The sequence below is a fragment of the Neolamprologus multifasciatus genome, chromosome 6 (assembly GCF_963576455.1).
Source record: "Neolamprologus multifasciatus chromosome 6, fNeoMul1.2, whole genome shotgun sequence".
In the NCBI taxonomy this organism is placed as follows: domain Eukaryota; kingdom Metazoa; phylum Chordata; class Actinopteri; order Cichliformes; family Cichlidae; genus Neolamprologus; species Neolamprologus multifasciatus.
The window spans coordinates 34,344,339-34,363,361 of NC_140444.1; the positions used below are offsets into that span (position 1 = coordinate 34,344,339).

General features: G+C 42.4%; 1 protein-coding gene across 11 annotated transcripts in view; it reads right to left on the reverse strand.

Moving 5' to 3' along the window:
- Positions 1-2,509: 2,509 nt before the first annotated feature.
- Positions 2,510-19,023, reverse strand: part of cacna1ab (calcium channel, voltage-dependent, P/Q type, alpha 1A subunit, b) — a 159,281-nt gene continuing 142,767 nt past the window's right edge. For 10 of the 11 annotated variants that reach the window (XM_085164310.1, XM_085164308.1, XM_085164312.1 and 7 more), the window contains 3 exons: positions 15,185-15,383; positions 12,546-12,784; positions 2,510-11,397 (listed from right to left, as the gene is read on the reverse strand). In XM_085164310.1, coding sequence (XP_085020436.1) covers positions 10,669-11,397; positions 12,546-12,784; positions 15,185-15,383 — 1,167 coding nt within the window. In that variant the 3' untranslated portion in view covers positions 2,510-10,668. The remainder of the gene's footprint in view (positions 11,398-12,545; positions 12,785-15,184; positions 15,384-19,023) is intronic. The other variant, XM_085164317.1, reaches the window with a different exon arrangement.

Consider the following 19,023-nt stretch of genomic DNA (forward strand, 5'->3'; position numbering starts at 1 on the left):
AAAACCAAAGGGAAGATGTGCTTCACCATATTTTCTAGTCTTTGGCTTAGAATGAAGTTGGTTTGGAAACATATTCAGCTATGCTTCATCTCCTGCTTTGCGTTTGTGTGGGCGCCCCGTGCTAGCAGTGTCCAAGCGTTGTTTTTTTGTTGTTGTTTTTTTTCCCTTTTCATGCCGCGCCCCCCCTGCAATGGCTCTGCGCCCCCCCTAGGGGGCGGGCCCCACACTTTGGGAACGTCTGCTCTAGTGTATCAGTCCTTCTCCCCAGACTGTTATGTGTTTCCTGTCTGTGTTTTCCAAGTCATATTGTCAAGCTCATGTTGTCACAGTTTTCATCTCATTATGTTTCCTGTTTTATTTTTACAGTCTTGTGTTTCCATGTTCAGTGTGTTTAGTTTTGCTTCCCCTGTATCATCATTCATTTGTGTCAGTTGTGTTCCCACTACCCTATGTCCTCTGCCTTTATTCACTTTCATGTTTTTTTCAACTTCAGGTTTTGTTCTTTGTCTCTTGTGTTTAGCATTTAGTTTTTCCCAGTTTAGTTCTAGTTAGTTTGGCCTCAGTGTGGATCGGCCTTTTGTTTTGTACTTTCTCCCAGCCACAAATAAACAGCTCGCCTTTTGTTAGATTATAGTTTGTGTCTGTATTTGGGTCATTTCATAGCTAACAGCATGAAAAGATTATAATCATTATATTAACACTTACATTTATAGCTGCTTAGATTATAAATGACCACAATGTAGAGCTGAATGCTCAAAGTAATTTTTGCTGTGAGAAAGATTTTTCCTCTTTTGTATCTTTCTCCCACTTAAGTGTTTCAGTTCATCAAACCATTTCTATCATTTCACTTAATACAAAATACAGTTTTTAAGTGAGGATTTCATTTCTCAAGGGAGAAAAGTTATCCAAAGCTATGTGGTCCTGTGTGAAAATATAAGTTGTGTGAGCGTAAATAAATCCCACAAACTTAGTTTCCCTGATACTGTTTGTTAAACTAAATGCAGATTAAGTAAAAGTTTCACCACATCATTCCTGTTGTTTCACTGTGAGCACGTGTGTCTGCTGTCATCCTGTTAGTGTGTAACACTGTATTATTCACGTATTACTCTGTCATACCAAGCTGCTCTGATCTTGTGACTTCTGTTTTTGTCTTCTTGCTGTGACACCTTGAATAAAGTGACAGCTGGTATAAACAAACATAAATGGTTTAAAAATGTTTATAATTGTTTAAAATTGTTGTACTGACTTTTCTAAAACATTGTTCTGTCATCCATAATTTGGTTTAGTAATGAAACAGTACAAGAAGAAGAGCCACTGGTTAGAGTGCTCACTGTCCCTGTATTTAAATCACCACACAATTTATTTACTCCTGTTACATGTGATCGTACAGGAGAACAGCCTTCCAGTTGTTCTCCTGTACAACATACGTCCTGAAAGCTCAGAAAACTCTCGCACGGACAGAGTAATTCATCTGTTGTTCTTCTCAGTATCAGGAAGCTAAAGGTTTAACCCTGAGTTATCACGTGCCTCATTTATTTGGTGTTTTTTCATAATGAGCATCAATGACGTCTAAGTCCTCAGTAGAAGGTAAATTTAAAGAAAAAGTTAACGGAGAGCAAGCTCTCAGTAAGAAAAAGAATCATGCCAGATAGCTATTCCTATATGGACTGGCTAATGTCTTTGGATCCCACATCATTTGATAGAAATGAAAAGTATTGAGCTACAGGGGGCTGAATGGAAAACAACCTGAAAATCAAAGTGACAACAGCTTTTTTTTGTTGTTGTTTTTGAGCAGTGTAAATGACTCTGCTCCCGCACGCCTGCTCATGTTTCTCATTGGTCATATGGTACCAGCACCTCCTCGTAGACAGATGGGTAATTTTTCTTATCTTACTGAGATTTTAACAATTCAAAGTAAAAGAAGGCAGGCAAGTGTTTTGGGAGGATGTCTGGGCAAGGCTAGGCGGAGTCTACAGCAGCTAGCAACAAGAATAAACAAATAAATAAAAGTGGCACAAATATTTATTAAGACTTTTAACTAGGAGACACTATGAACTCAAAGTATTTATTGCAATCATGAATCAGGGAAGGCAGAAAGTTTTTTTTTACAGACTTCTTTGCAAGTTGACTTTTATTTTATCACAAGAAGAGGCGCCCTGCAGGCCATTAGAAACACTGCTTATTAAAATGTAAGTAATGGCCATCCTTTATTTCCAGTTTGTGGCTGTAGCATTTGGATTTGCGTTCAAGTTTGCAGAACATCACAATAAGCTTCTCCTCTCACGAACAACTGAAATCCATTTACATGCATTTCCCATGTGATGAATTGCAATGAGAGTTTGTTCAGTCTTGTATTGATTTCAGTGAGTCCACCTGCAGTTCTTTGTGGAGCTAAAACAAGCTATTTCACATCTGTTATCACACCAACTAGATGTGATTAGATTATGTGTAATCTGATTCGTCAGCGGTGTCACGGTGTGTGGCATCAATGAAGCAGACAGGAGGATGGTTAGAATGCATTCTCTCTGGTTTATTCAGGTTCTTTAGGAAGAGTTCTGTTTGAAATTACAAAATGCACTGGTAGAAACAGCAGAGATAGAGAAAGAAACAGGGAGAGAAAGAGATGGTCAGAGAAAGTGAGAAAGAGAGAGGAAGAGAGAAAGAAGGGAATTCATAAACGGGAATAACATCACCAGATTCAGGTTCAGGCAGCTCTTTACTCTCAAAGGGATTGTTTATCATCCAGGAAAAGTTTAGTATTCCTTCTCCCCCCTTTTTAAAATCTTTTTTCTCTCTCTTTTTTCTTGTAATGTTATTTTAAGTGTTATCTATCCTTCTTACCCCATGGATACCCCCCCTCCCTCCCCGTGAAATAACTGGCAAATATAAGAAACAAACATTCTTTGATTTTATCATCAAAGTCATTTCCATTTTTTTTGTTAGCATGATTTTGTTTTTCCGTTTTTTTATTTGTGTTTTTTTTATTTTTGTTTTTAAAAATAGAAGAAAAAAGAAACACATTGCTCTTAAAAACATCTATCTATCTATATATATATATTTTACATATATATACTTTTTCTTTATATTTAATATATTTTTTTTAATTCCTGAAGTTGACTTGTTACCCAACATAGTGGCATGCACATTGCACATGCAAATCTGTAATTAAATACTTCTCTTTTATCTTAAATTGCCATGTATGATTATATTTTTATCTTTTTTTTCCACCCCGACTTGCTGTATGGTTTTCTACTGTGGCACTGGTTTTGGTTCTACTGGGTCGAGGGTCGGATGGCGTGCGTGGCGATGGATGCTCCAGAGAGATTCCCAGCTTTGCATCTCAGCGCTGACAAAGCTTTTTAATCGGCTGGTATTCGGATCCCTTGAAGTCAGATTGAACCCTTTGTTTTTTAACAGTTGATGGAGGCTGTGTAACTGGAGAAGGTCACTCTGAAACCTTTAACTGTTTGGCCCGGTGTGACTGTTCCACCAGCTGTTGCCTAACTGTCACAAAGCAGCAGATTAAACATCTCAAGTGGCTTGAACATGACGTAATAGCTCATTTGCTGCATCACTAATGTTCCCTAAGTTGGTTAAAGGGATTCAGAGTCTTCTTCACAAGAACATATTTAACAGTATTTTCAAACCTAGAAAACAGTCCAGTTTTGGGATCGATCAGCCTGCAGTGTCTGACGTTGAGAGCAAAAAGCAAAAAAGAAATCGAATCTTCTGGAGGCAACTCTTCTCTGGTGGGCTGATGGCGATGCAAACAAACGGAGAGCACAGAGATGGTGAGGGAAGAATGAAGGACATGGATGGAAACAGTGGGGAGCTTGCTTGAGGGTTGCAGCGGCTACAGCAAGAGGCATTTCACCCGTGTTTCTGAAGAATCGATTTACTGATTGGATTAGGGAACCAGGCAGGTGTCATGCTTTTGCATTAATAACTCTCTCCTTCAGTGTAAATGTAAAGACCTTATCTGCTAAAGAGATTATCAATACGTTAAATGCAGTTTAATCCGCTAACATACAATGTAAGGGTTTGCCGGGCTGTATTTGCTGTTCTTGTTTCCTTGAGGTGAGAAACTGATCACTGAGAATGGTTTCTTTTCTCACTGCTGATCACATGAGCTCATCTGAGTTACAAATTATTCAGCTAAGTGAATAAATTCAGCCCCAACACCTGCCAGGCTCCACGAGGAACTGAGCAAGGCGCACACGCGGCAGACAGACGCCTCCAAACCAAAAATGCGCACACAAGCATCAACTCACTCAACCGATCCACACGGGCGTTTCACAATGAGCTATGACTGTGAAAGCTCAATCCCACCACCTTGCGTTCACGGGTGGTATGACACGATGAGGGAGGGCGAGGGGACGGAGGGAGGAGAGAAGCGACACGAGTGCAGAATGAATGGAGATCTGATGAACACAGTGAGTTTTTCACAAACTTTATGGATTGTATACACAAGAATTACAGAGGCAATATACACATTAGATGGCATCGGAGAGAGAGGGAGACGATGGGTGACACATGTGACATGATGATCTACCGAGCCCCACCCCATCCCCACCCACCCCTTACAAATACAAACACGCACACACACACCCTCCACACCATCCTTACCAATGGGCAATGACGACGTTAAAACGTAATGTGTGTGCGCTGTGAATATCTCAGATGAAGAAATCATCTTAGTGTCCTGTACAGTGTAAGGCACTGAGGATTACCTTCTGTAGCCGATGGTGCCAGGACACACACACACACTCACACACACACTAATAAACTGACGAATGCATGCAAACCCAGTGCCGTATCTTCTCACACACACACAGTTAGTGCTGAAACGATTAGTCGATTATAGAGACAGCCAACGCAACCTTCCAAAACCATTTACTACTTTAGTCTTACTTAGATGGTCACTTATTTAACTTGAACCACACTTGACTGTTATTTTCTTCTTTTCAAATAAAGACCGGGCTCATTAATGAACACTAATGGGCAAGTGTGTTTTCAATGCTTGTAATCCACATTACAACAAACCTGCACTTTAACAGGAACTCTTAAGCCATTGCCAAAAATCTTAGACGCTTGAAGTGATTTTTATTAGAAAAAAGCTATTAGTCAATCAGATATTCATTTGCAACAGTAGTGATACCAGCGGTGCCGTGTTGGCCTCCCCCAGCTGACACACAACTTCACACACTAGCAGACAACTCGACAGCTGAAGGAGATAACGCTCATAACTCTGAACAACAATGTTGTATTTTTTGCACAAGTTCGCACAACTTAAAAGTACTTTTGCTGTTGATATTTCTTTTTTTTTAAATATTCTCTCACTTTTCCCTGTGGTATTGACATTGGTTTCCATGGCATCAGTATTGACTTTTAAATTCTAGTATCGTGACAAACCTGATACGTATATGTATAATAATGACAAGGCTTAGTGATCAATCACACAAATCGATTTCAGCACTAAACACACTTGGACGCCACTCGAAACACCTGCTCAGTCATATACACTCACACACTGTCACATCACAAACAGAGGAAATGTCTCCTTATGGCAGCAGTAGCTCCGCCTTCCTCACAGCGGGACAAAGCGTGGATGGGTTGACGGTGGAAAACATGGCTTCTGAGGATGAGGATGAGCCTGAAAAGTGGTCCAGTGCCATTGTGAAATTGTGTAAAACATCTGTATGACCTCTGCTGCTGCTGCTCCCTGTCCTCCCCTCCCCCAAACTCCCCCCTCCATCCCCTGGAGTCACCAAAACCTCTTAAGAAATTGCCTTCGGCCCCTCCCACCCGTCCCTCCCCTGCCTTGCTCTTGACCCCCCCCTTACACACACACACGCATGCACACATTTAGTGCTGTACAAAGGGGACCACAGAGTGGCTTCAGCTACATAAGCACAACTTTTGGCAGCACTACTGTACATTAAAACCCACGGTGTACTGTTTCTTCTTCTTCTTTTTTTTTAAGAGAGCCCTTATTTCTGTTTTTTTCGTAACGTTGCCTCACGACTGACCCGCTGACACAATTTCACAGCCAACTGAGCGGATGGGTTGGTGCGTCTGTTCGGTTTTCCTTTATCCCAGAAGGAAGAAGAAAATCCAGAAATGATTAGTCACACGTTTAGAAAGGTGACAGAAGCCAGAGGTGAAGATGCGAAGGAGATGTGGAGAGAAGTGATGACTGAGCAAAAAACCTTGCAGACCCTCCCCTCCCCCCCCAATCCCGTGCAAAACAAAGAGAAACACCCACAAAAACTAATAAAGATGAAATGCTCACTGATCTTTTATCGTCAAAGAGAACGGTGTTTGTTTTTGGAAATGCTCACACACAACATGCTTTCACAAAAGGGCAGTGTTGTGTGTCGGCCATTTTGGATCTGCTGTTACAATTCTGGACAAGCGAGTGGTGTCATGGAGCCAAAATGGAGGTGGCTTTTTAATGCCTGCCTGTCAACAGTGTGGCGTGTCGGTGCGTCGGCAGGCTGTTGACGGAGAGGAGTCGGTGTATAATGTGCTAGTGAAAGCAGAAAGGTGGGGTTACCGTTCCAACCTCTGACACCACACCAGGTAAAACCATACAATAACTCTGACGCCTGCGTGTTGTCATGTAGCTGACTCTTTGTTATGTTTTCTATCTAGCTACCTAACTCTAGAGGGACCTGAGAAGTAAGCAAACTGCCGTGCACCTCTGTAAAACTCTCACTACACCGCCTGAAACTGGACCCAGGACATCTCCGGGATGGACACGAGATGGTGCCACACCATAGCCAAGAGGGCTAGCCAGTTAGCAGGATCCTGAAATGATGGTCATTTTAGTCTGTAGAGGCCAAAACCTCAAGGCTTTGATTCCAACTGTGTGGATCTCTTAGGATTTTGGCAACTTTTACAAAAATCTGTATGTCTGAATGGGAGTTTTAAAGTCGTCCGTCCCATTCTGGATGCGATGTGGCTTTCCTGCTTCGAGTCTAGCCTTTTGACCGTTTCCTCACTGTGGCCCAGTTTTAAAGTCACCACTCTCCCCATTTCTATGCTAGCATGGGCGCCAGTGGGACTCAACTTTTAAGGCGTAGTGTGGATGATCTCATCTACTACAGTGGGTTAAAGGTTGAGGGGGGTGAGCGATGGACAAGATGGGGCATGACAAATTTGACTCGGATACAGAAGGCACTGTGGCTCTGTAGGGGGCTTTGGGGAACATTCCCCACCTGCCGTAACCTCTTGATTGTAGGTGAGGACAGAAAGGGGGTTTCGTGTTATGCGCCCCTTCATGCCCACCAAGCAAATGAACTGTTAACAAAAAACAACCACCCCCCCAATCCACATCTTTCCTACGCAATGCTCAACTACGAGGCCTGGAGGCAACACATCTTTTGGAGAGAATAGAAATTTGTGGAGGGAAAAAAGGGATTCGTCATCAGGAGGAGGGAGGGAAAAAGACAGCTACAGAGGTACATGAACTGTGGGGGTGTGATGTCATGTGAAGTCTGGGGAAAAAAACATCGGTGCCAGTGTTCACATTTTCTCAGATCTGCATGTTCCCGTTTCCTTGGCCTGTTTTACAGAACCACTGCGTCGTAGGTTCACCTTTTTGAAGTAATATGATGAGGATGCCTATGAGGTCTGCATAGAGTCAACACGTGGACTGGGGTTTGTTTTCTGGCTTTTGCAAACAGCGCGAGGTTTTAAGAGTAGCTCGATTCTTTGACTTCTTTGTGAGCGTGATCGGTATGCAAAATAAATATTTATCTGAAACTCTAATTATACTCTGTTGTCTATAACTACATCTACGATATCATATCTAGGTTTATCTGTAGGTAATCAACTATATTTATCTATACTTTATCATTTTGTCCTAGAGTTATTGAATATTCAATAAGTGTTATCCCTCATAACAATAAGGATGAAATATTATTAGTCCTAAGTGTTTCTGTCCTGAACCTTCAGCATCACTCTCTACCAAGCTGAAAGAACAGACGTCAAATGGACAGCAAAAGAAGGATAAATCAGGGAAAAGAAGGTCGGTGGATACTGAGGTTGGCTTTGGCAGGGAATGGTTTGCTACAACCATATGTGACTGAACTGGGGTGACTAGTTGACTCTGGTTAGCCAGACCTGAGAGAAGGGGTTGTAGGGTGGGGTGGATGGTCAGCATTGGCGCAGACAAGCAAGCGGAAGGGCGGACTGACAAACAGATATTGTCTCTCGGGCTGCATCCATGTTTCCTGCGAAACACAAGGACTTGACATATATATCTTGCAAAGATATAAGGTAAAGATCAGCTTTGACTCCTGATCTTGAAACTAGGATGTGGCTCAGAGACTGTCCTGCAGACAGGGAAGGTAGGGCCAATAACATAATATGTTTATCACTGCCCCCTGGTGGCAAAAATACTGACCGACACCAACACTGTACCACTAATACTGTGCTGTTCTCACTACAAAACTACAGAGCCCAACAGATTGAAAAGCTTTTTTTGGCAGCAAGTGGGAGAATTCAATCTCAGTAGAACTTTTAACCCGGTAAAATGACCTTTTCTGAGCACCTCTTAAGCGTGAAGAGAAGACAAAGTTTTCACGGCTCTCAATAAATTGTCCTACCTCTCACTCTGAACCTAAATTACTGATCTTTGGGTTGGCTTGACAGAGTTCTGACCCCTTTTGAACCACTTCAGGTCAGATAACTGAGAGTCCATCTGACCTCCACCATTCCAGAGAGAAAAAAGTGTGTCTTTAAAGATTTGCATTATAGCACACAATGCTGCTCAGGAAGAGTTCCCAAGCCGCAGTTGACTTGAAACATTGCAGCAAGGCATCAGGAACCCGATAAACATCATTGAACGGGGGAATAATAACATAATGGATGTAAACAGGATGAACATAGCATACACAGCATAACTCCAAATAACATGACAACAAATCTACAGCAACAATTCAACCAATCATCACCATTATCATCATCATTGTCACCATCGTTTTGCATTGACATTGATATCATTATTCATAAAAGTGTCATCATTAACAATAATAAATAAAGTGTGTTAGAGGTTCGCTTCTCCATGCCCTTTCTCCCTCTTGTTTCTCAAGTGCAGACAGAAACTTTAAGGTGCTCCTTGTCTTCTAACAGGTTGCAGTAACAGAGCTTTGGGCAGAAACGGAGACAAATAAAATACCCAACTGTCAAAACCTGCTTCAGGTACAAAGAAACCACAAAACAACATTTCTGCTGAGATCTGAGAGAGAAAGAAAGAGCTGGAAAGAAGGGAGCTTCTTTTGTAAACCTAAATGCAAAGTTTCCTACAAAGCCCCCCAGGTCCCACCCACACCAGTTAGATTTCCTCTCTAATATGTATTTAATCAGTCATGCAGGTTTCCATCAAATTTTTGAGCTCTGAAAAAGATCAAAGGAGGCTGAGCGAATGCAACAGAAGAACCAAGCTCCAATGTCCTAAGAAGAACAAGAAGTAAACGACAGAAGAAATACTGAAGAAATTAGTCTTTTTTTCCCATCCCTCCTTTCCTCTCCTCCGCCCTATTCAACTGTGTGATGTCATTTCCTGTCGGGTCATCCTCTGTTGAGTAACAGAGAGGGAAGGGGCTTGACAAAGTGTCCGACTCCCTTTCTCTAGTTACCTGAGCCCAACCCACAAGTGCAAGTGAACAGGAAGTGAGCCCACACTGTGGCTCTCCCCCCTGCCACCACTATTACTACTACTACTCCTATCACCACCATCTGCTGGACAGGAAGTGATGTCACATCAGTTCCATCAGCACTATGCGAGTCCTTAACAGTAAACAGAGATGATAAAACTCATCAAATATCAGCCAGCGCTGTGATTGGCTGGTTTTTGCAGTATAGGCGGAGCTTCCTGGTTCTGTCAGTTGGACAGGAAAAAGGTTCTAGATAAAGTGGTTGTTCTCCCTTTTTTTTCTTTTCAGTGTTTGTCATGTAAAGTTTCACTGTGTTCTTCATTGTTCAAGTTTGATTTTCTGGAGGCATAGCTTGGCATGTAAGGGTTGGGGGGGTCCTGGCTTTTTATTAATTGATGTATCTTTAAACATATCAGTCTAGGAGCAGAGTCTAAGCGGCGGACTCTGTGTTCCAGCTCATTTTCAGGCTTTTACAGTAGCAGTCTGGCCAGTGACAAATAGCACACGTCTAGCAAATCTAAGCAATCAGGCATCAGTCTGAGAGAAGTGCTTTTAGGCCTCATAACATCGCACTTTAATAACCTCGCGCTCCTCCCTTGCTTGCACTCCCACACCTCTCTTTTCCTCCTGCAGCCAGGTCTTGATGATCAAGGCTGATTCTGGGAAGTGTAGTTCTGAGATTGAAAGAGGCAGAGGTAAACTGTGTCCAGGCCTTGGCGGTCCCTTTTTCTTTTTTACCCATATGCTGCTCTGTCACTCACTTGAGTATTACACAAAATGTGTAAAAGGCTTTTCTGCTGCCCCCCCTCCCCTCCACCCCTTCCACTCGTTCATAGTCTGAGAGCTGAAGGTAGAGGGTTTTGAGGGTATCCAACCCCTCCCACCACTCTGTTTTGTTTTTTGTTTTTGTTTGTTTTTTCTTTTAGTCTACATATCCAAGGCCAGAGCACTGGAGACTGCTGTTCTTCTTCTCCTCTCCTGCCATATCCCAAGCTCTTTATGGTTGCTAGCACCAGTCATCCTCATCCGTCTCACTATAAGGTTCATGCAGGCCCTTGCGGGGCCCTCTGGCATGGGCAGGCCGGTGGTGTGGGTGGGGCGGCACCCCTGGTGGTCCCCGTCGGTGTGGGGAAGGTGAAGATGAGCGGTAACCATTGGGTACCCTGCGTGGATGCGGTTGAGGGGGTGGAGGAGGCCCGTGGCGGGCAGTCCTAGGTGAACGTGGGTGTGGGTGAGGATTTCCTCCATGTGGGTGAGGGTTGCCGTGGGAGAGGCTCTGCTCGTAGGCGGGAGGCTCGTGGTGACGCTCATACTCATAATCTCTCTCGTAGAAGGGCCCGTCACATTCCAGGCTGTCCCCGGGTGGAGGCCCGCTCCAGCGGCTTCGGTGAGGCGACCTGGGTGAGCCGTGGAGGGGCGAGCGCGGGGACTGGTGCCTAGGGGAGCGTGGTGAACCATGCCGGGATGAAGAGCCCCCGTGGTGGGGAGAGGCGTGGCGTGACGGGGGTCGGTGGTGGTAGCCTCTGTCATGGTCTGGAGGGGAGAAGTGTCGTGGAGAGGGTGAACGCAGGCGACCTGGCCCTGGGGGGCCATAGCCGGGCTTGCGGACCGCGGGGGAGTAGGTGACATGTGGGCGTGGGACTGCAGGGGTCTGAGGCAACTGGCGGCGGCCTCTCCTTGGAGTGCTGGTCCCCGAGGTAGAGGGAACCGGGCTGCCGCTCACCGAACTACTGCCCTACAGCAAAATGTAAACAAGGAAAATCAAAACGCACCACAACAATAACAACAGAGACCAGAATAGAGCAGAACGGAGGTGAGATAGATAGACAGAAAGAAAGAGAGATAGATGGATAGAAAGATGATAGATAGACACCATTAAAAATCATCCAAAAACATAGTGATGAAGCAAAAAATTGACATCAAGAAGCCACATGTCACATTGAAGAAAAATGGACAGAGAAATGGTGACAAAGAAAAAAAAGCATAACAGAAAAAAGAGAGATTGATATCCATAAATAGAAGTGTGGAAATAACCTTTTGTGAACTCTTACTGAAGATTAAGGGTCACAATATATGTGAAATGATTAACTGCTGTCCTCAAGTCCTAATAAGATGATCCAAGTACATCAAAATATAGATCTAAGACAAAAACAGGTCATACCATACTATAATGGCATATTTACACTGGTGCTTGAGACGTTGTGTACTCTTTTCTATATTTCTGCAAAAATGAAATTAAAACTTTTTGTTTTTAATATTAGCCCTAAAAGCAGATCCTTTGACTGTTCCCAATGTTACTTGGCTGTCAATAAATAGTACCTGAACCTGTTAGCCAGTAATTATTTTTTTAAACTGATCATCTCAAAGTATTTGCAGAAGTACATCGTTCAGGGCAAAAGAGGGTGAGTTGTTGATGTTCTTTAGGCTGGAAATGTTACAGAACTATTTCTGAAGATATTGGATTTCATCAACCCACAGTTAGATGTCTTTAAAGAATGAATTTCAGGACCACTATTATCCTCCCCAGGAGTGGTCGGCCAAAGGGATAGGCTGGGAGCTCACAAAAGAAGACTGGGTAACTTTTAAGCAGTAAAAGGCCATCCCGACATTACTGCACTCCAGCATAAGGACCTTACCCTATCTGTGAAACCGGGTGCTGACAGGATCATGTATTAGGCCTTTTCTGATGTCCTATTAATGCCACCAAAATAAAAAATCAACAGATCAAGTCATCTGTCTGTTAACTGAAGCTCAAGAGAAAGTGTCTCGTGCTTATGCAGAAATAGAGAAAATCTCAAACCATCCAAAATGCTCCGGATGAGACATTCAATAAAGAAATTAAACAGCTGAACCTTGACAATAATCTTTGCTTTTGGAGCCCACCTGTCTGTGACCTCGTCCGTCAGGCCCCTCGCTGGGTGACCGGGACCAGTGACGGTCGTGCGGATGCCTGTGGGAGTAGTCGTGGCGGTCGTGGCCGTACCGCTCCTTGTCAATAGAGCCGTGATGATGGTGATGATGATGGTGGTGACGACGGTCCTTGGTCCGGCCACGGTCCCGCTCGCGCTCCTTGGGTGGCAGATCACCTGACTGTGTGGTGGTGCTGAGGTCTGTGCCCAGGCCTGGCAAAGAGACGTCTCAGTTTACATTTAAACCAATAATTTTATTATCCTTGAGAACATATTAACAAAAATTCTACTCAAAGATATTCTTAATTCTCAAGAAGCCTTTATCCACTTGATTAACACGATAAACTTTCCATGTTTACTGTAAAGCTAAAATTCTTAAAACTGCAAAAACATGCAAGAAGAAAATCCACTCCCGTTGTGCCGTCAAATGCAGAACATCTCCACTCCAGAATCGATGTGGCAGAGCAGAGGATTCTCCATTAGATTAGAGAGCTCTTCAATTATAAAAGGGTTTTAGAGGTTAACTCTGTCAGCGTTGTTGCATTAGTTTTACAGCTGAAGCATGCAATTTGGACTCGCAATTAATGATGAAGTGGGCTGTCTGCCTGTGCAATGTTCTTTTCAAGGACTTCTCTGTGCCAAGATTTGAATGCACTAATATTTGTGAATATGATGATCTGCAAATGTATGTTGACTTAGGTAAATGGAGTAACTGCTGCTGAATTACTCTTGACCTAGCTGCAAACAACACTGCACGCAGTACTATATGTAGAAGTTTCTAAATGTCCCTATGTTGCAATCTTAAAAGGTACTATCAAGGTACTATTTTGTCGGAAACCAATTGCAAGTAGTTGCAGTCACCATCTGGTCACCCAGAGGCTTTATTCTGAATCGCTCAGTGACCACTTTCGATCACGAGGTGATTATACAGGTTGCATGGTGGGAGACAACCTGTCTCCAAACAATGGTCCTTCTAGGACTAACTATAACCACTGATTGGTGAAGGTTTGTAAACCATTACCATCTAATGCATAAATGGAGTGTCAACGTATTGTAATTATGAGCAAAAAACATCTGTCACATGATCTTTGCAATAGGAGACTCAGCTGGTTGTATTTCGGTTCTATTCCTTTATAAAAGCAAGGTTGCTGAGTCAATTTGCAATTAAACCATTGCCCAATAATGGACCTAGCAACTAGGTCACTATTTGTGGAAGAATTTCTCATTTTCTGTTTCAAATCTACGAGGTTTGGCTCTGAATGTAAGCAGTTAATGTGGATTTCTGTGTATGCAGAAGGCAACAGCTTTCTGATGCAAAAATGTTAATTTGAAGATGGCAGGTAGTTGCAGACATGGTCACCCTTGTTGAAGTCAAAGGCAGCAAGATTACAAATCCATTGCACACAGTTGCAATAAATCTTTGGACAAGTTTTGGTCCTTAAACGTAATAAGTTAGATGAAAACAACATCGAACTTGAGGCTAACGTTTAACTTTAAAATATCCATTTGAATCTAAATCAATTCCTGTGACCTTCCAGTCCTTAACTTTAGAGAAGGAATAAGCATGTTTATAGCCTGGTACAAAAACCCCACTTTTAATTTCTATAGCTACTTCCCCTCTACCACAACTATGCTAAGGTTGCTGTGAGTCTTAAAGTATTATTCTAAGTGATAGGCAGCTAGCTTAGCTGAACTGAGCTTTGACTGCTTATGTGTCTTTTGTAGCATTTTTAACTCACCTATTTTGCAATTGTGGTTATGTGCACTAGCATATATATTACAAGAAGTCTGTGTTATAATTTTTTTGAGTAGATATTCTAATACATTATTTGTATTTCAACATTAATAAGCACCTAGTCTCTGAATACATCTTGCTAACCAAGCTAATGTTACTAACAAATATTGTTACATCAGTGACAGCCTTAAATAATAATTGATTTCTCATAGTGTCACAAATCACAAACCAATGGGTATTTTTTTTATTCAGTCTACTGGTCAAACAAACGTTTCTTATGCTAACATGGCTAACATGCTAAAGTTTAGCATGCGAGGTTGAATTTTCTATTTTTCAGCTAAACCATCTATGATGTAGTATAGTTTAGCATAAAATGCCACATACTAATACAAATGGTAGCCTGTTAGCAAGACTTAAGTTTCTCCTTGTGTCATTTGTGTAAAGAGACTTGGTGACATGAAAAAATATATTTTCCAAATTAACCGTGAAGTCTTATGATTTTTCTACTTATTTCCAAGCCAGTTTTTTTTCATATAAAAGCAAAGTTAAATCAACAAATAAGTTAAATGCTCATGAACAGCCACAACAAACTTGCCCTATATTTGTGATTGTCCGTGATGCCAATTGTACAACCAATTTACATTATTTAATTTTAACACTAGCCCTCAAATATGGAAAGTTACAGTTTTAGGGATCTTCTCATGGTGTTAAACATGACAGTCTGACCACAGCAATCAAAACACCAGTCAGCTTAGCCACACCATCTGTACGCAGACGACGCACTGCTCTCACACTGAGATTTATGGCTCACCTTTCTTTGGTGAACTGAACACTGGTTGGTCTGATTTCAAAGGAAATAACCATTCTGAGTTACTCACCCGTGTCCGCGTCGGTGTATCTGGTCAGGGACCGCTGCGAGGTGCGGTGGCTTCTGTCCCTGTGCCTGCGTCCTCCATGTCTCCCCTCCTCAGACACCACCCTCTCCAGCGAGTAGTCGTCCAGCCTCACGCCCCTGCCTGTACGCCCGTGAACTAGGCTGGACGTGGAGCGACGCATAGGACTTGTGTCAGTAATGGTCTGCGAGGACAAAGGAGGCAGAGTAGAAGAAAATACAGAAGAGGGAGATAGAGGCAGATAGAGAAATCATAAGGTAGGGGAGAGAAAGATAAAAAGAAGTGAGATTTAAGGCCTTGGACTGCTGGAGTGGAGTCCGTCCTCATGTCTGAGAAGGACACCAGTCACTTCAGTGACTTTTGCTGAGTATATAACATTACAGTATTGGGCGTATAAGTGCTTTATGATCCAATGCCAACTGTTGATTTAGATGCGTGGTGGTTCAGAACAAGACAACAATTCAGGATTTCAGAAGGTGCAGTTTGATTTGATAATATGAATATTTGGCTTGTGTGCTGTAGTGTGTGGTGACCTATACAGATCTAAATATGATTTCTGAATAGCCTAATCTGACCCCAGCTAACGGCATTAGCATTCATGTAACTTGAAGGAAAGGACATGAAATCCCTTAGTATTAAGTCTAAGTATGAAACAACATGTGACACCATGCCTCTTCACCATGGTGATATGAAACGCACAGATATAAACAGGGAACTCACAGGGAGAGGAGAAAAGGGTAGCGCGACAGAGAACAAGCATGAGGTTGAGCTTTAGAAACCATGCCTCACATGCACAGAGGAGCTATATTGCGCTTTTCCCCACAGCAGCCATATTTCATTTACATGAAACTCAGGTTGAGATGCCAGACAGTCTTTTTATGGTTTGATTTATAATTAAAAACACAAAATGCAAAGCTGAAAATTCCACATTACTTGGCATTTCTTAAAAAATGTGTATATATTTATAGCCATGAAAAAGAACAGATTTTATGTAACCTTTGCTTTTCAAACTGGCATATTTTAATTAGCATAAATGTCATGCCAGAGGTATGAAACACATGGTGAGGAGAGTCTTAGTCCTCATCATTAATGAGAATGATGCAAAGATGGTGTGGGAGGAAAACATTACGCCAATCTGACAATAGAGCACCAAGGGTTACATCTTATTCAAAGACTGATCTTGTTTCTCACTACATGCATGCTTTCTAAGTATGATCGAATATAAATCAAATATGGACACTATGCGGATAAGACAATCCATCATCCTAGGCGCTCTGAGCCAGAGCAAAAGCTCTTCAAGAACTCAACAGGAAAATCCTACACTAAAACAACTATGAGACAAAATGTTTCACTGTCCACTGTTTGTTTGAATAAACAAAATAATAAAAAAAATATATCAAAAGTGAGCTGGTGATGTGATTTACTTCCTGCTCACTATGAACGCTCATCTACTCATCTCATCTACTCACAGCTGAAATGTGACCTACAACATATATACTGGGACCAGTTCTACATGATTTTCCTGCTGGGTTCATTGTCAGGCTTCTCTGATCAGGAAAAAGACCCTGCACACACTGTGAACCCCCACAAAGCCTCACATTAACTCGATGATAAAGCAGGTCAGTCTGCAAGCAGCAGGCCAGACAAAGACAAACACAGGAGGATTCTCCGCCCTGAGACGAATGTCACGACTTACAGACAGCAGTCTGTACACAAGCCATGCATGTTCTCTGAGTAGCTGGCAGTACAGAAATGTGTACACCCTTAATCCACCTACACACACACACACACACACACGCACACACACACACACACAAACACACACACACACAGAAAAACTTGCGTCGTACTTCGAATAGTTTATTTTGACAAAAAGCCTCATTTCTCCATTTTAAGTTGATGAGTTTGACAAAACAGCATTTTGTAAAGTAATGGTTTATTGAAGAATAAATAAATATCATTAAAAACCATTAGCTATTTAAAAAGTTATATTCTTTTTCCCTCCATTATTTGGACACTACAAAGGCCAAAGCTAATATCAAAAAGTTGCATTGCTACATCCATAAATCGCAGAAACTTTACCTGCTGCCACTTTCAGTTTTTTCAACATGGATCTTCAAGTTTCACAGACAGGATCAAACTCTGTGTAGAGGAGCTCCACCCTTTGTGAGAGCAAGATTTCTGGCTATAATCCAGAGACCGAACAGAACTTTTGAGTGGAAGAGTCCAGCTGTGTCCAAATCTGAAGACGGCACATTAGGTGAGGAGCATGATCAGGAGTATATCTGTCTTTTTTTTTAATTTAAAAGGTTGTTCCCCAAGAATATGTCCCAAGAGTCAGACTGTCAAAACAGAGTTTTAGGGAATGTTTTAGGGAAAATTCTGACTGAGAACAATCAGCACTGGAGTGTGTCTTTGTGAGATGGTACTTTTTTGGTTAGAATAACAATATTTAGTCTCTACTGACCCGACTTGCCAGATTTGACTAGTCTTCCCTGGTTTTTAGTTAGTTTATCAGTCTCTTTTGTGGTCTTATTGTATACCTTTTGAGAGCAGTTGACTCACATTCTTGTAGACATCCAAGCTCTCAGTAAACTAGTCCATTAACGCCTCATCAGGCAGGTTTTTTTCAGCTTTTCATTTTTGTTTCATCCCTAGTTATACTGTTAATTTTGAATTGAAAGCAACTTAATGTAAGGTGCTGAACACAACGCAGCTACATCATGAGCCTCACACTCTGCCTTTCATGCCACCTTTTATGCTACTGAACATCAGGCTTTGACCAAAGCAACGCCTTGCCTCATTGGCACACCACTTTCTCTCGCATCCACAGTGAGACTTTGCCACGTCATGCATGAGTAATGACATGCCGGCACCCTGCCTATGCCCGCTACTGGCCAACAGTCACATATCAGGGCAGTCCATGCTTTTCATCATACACTGTTGACCCGGTCTGCAGTGATGCAAAGGATTCAAATGCACAGGTAATAGACACACACAGACGAGCACACACAGACGCTGCGTACGAGCTGAACCCCTGTGAAACTCTCACAGGGAGCGAAAACAATGGAGCGCAGAGCGAGCTCAACATGAGCAAACTCGAGAGAGAAAAAGGAAGAAGAAAGAGAGACTCAGATAGCTCAAAGAAAAGCCGACAGAAGAGGAAGACAGAGGAGAAGGCCTGATCAAAGTAGATCTGAACAGTGACAATTAGGTCAAAGCTGAATCAAAGAGGCTCGAGTGCCAGATGGGCGGAGTTCACTGCATTAATGTAATACAGAGGTTGACTTTTTCTAAAGGTGCATCAATGAAGGAGAAAACCCATTACCACAAAAGACTATATGCAGACAACACAGAGATTTCTTTTAAAAAGGCATAAAATTCCTGCTTGATGCTGACTTACATATTGTGTCCACAGACATGAACACAAAAGTGTTGCACAGCACTGAAAATGGTGGCTTTTGAAAACTAGATAGACGTTTGATTTATCCAAAAATTGGGAAAATCGCTGAGTTCCTGTCCAAGAGATGAATACCCTTTGCTCAGAACACTTGAGTGTGCAATTGGCCACTCTGGAAACACTGGAATATTTGGTGAATGAGCAGAAGCAAAGAGGTTTAGAATTTCCATTCAACCGACTGACCCACTTGGTTCCATCTCAGTGTTTGATTGAAAACTCAATCATGGCCCGTGAACACTCTGAATGGCTGTCGAAGAACAAATGTCGGCCACACAGAGTGCTGAAAGTTTTGCTGAAATGAAAAGGATTTGGAAATGCAAACTGCCCTGAATACCAGGGCAGGGGCAGTTTCTTTGACAACGAA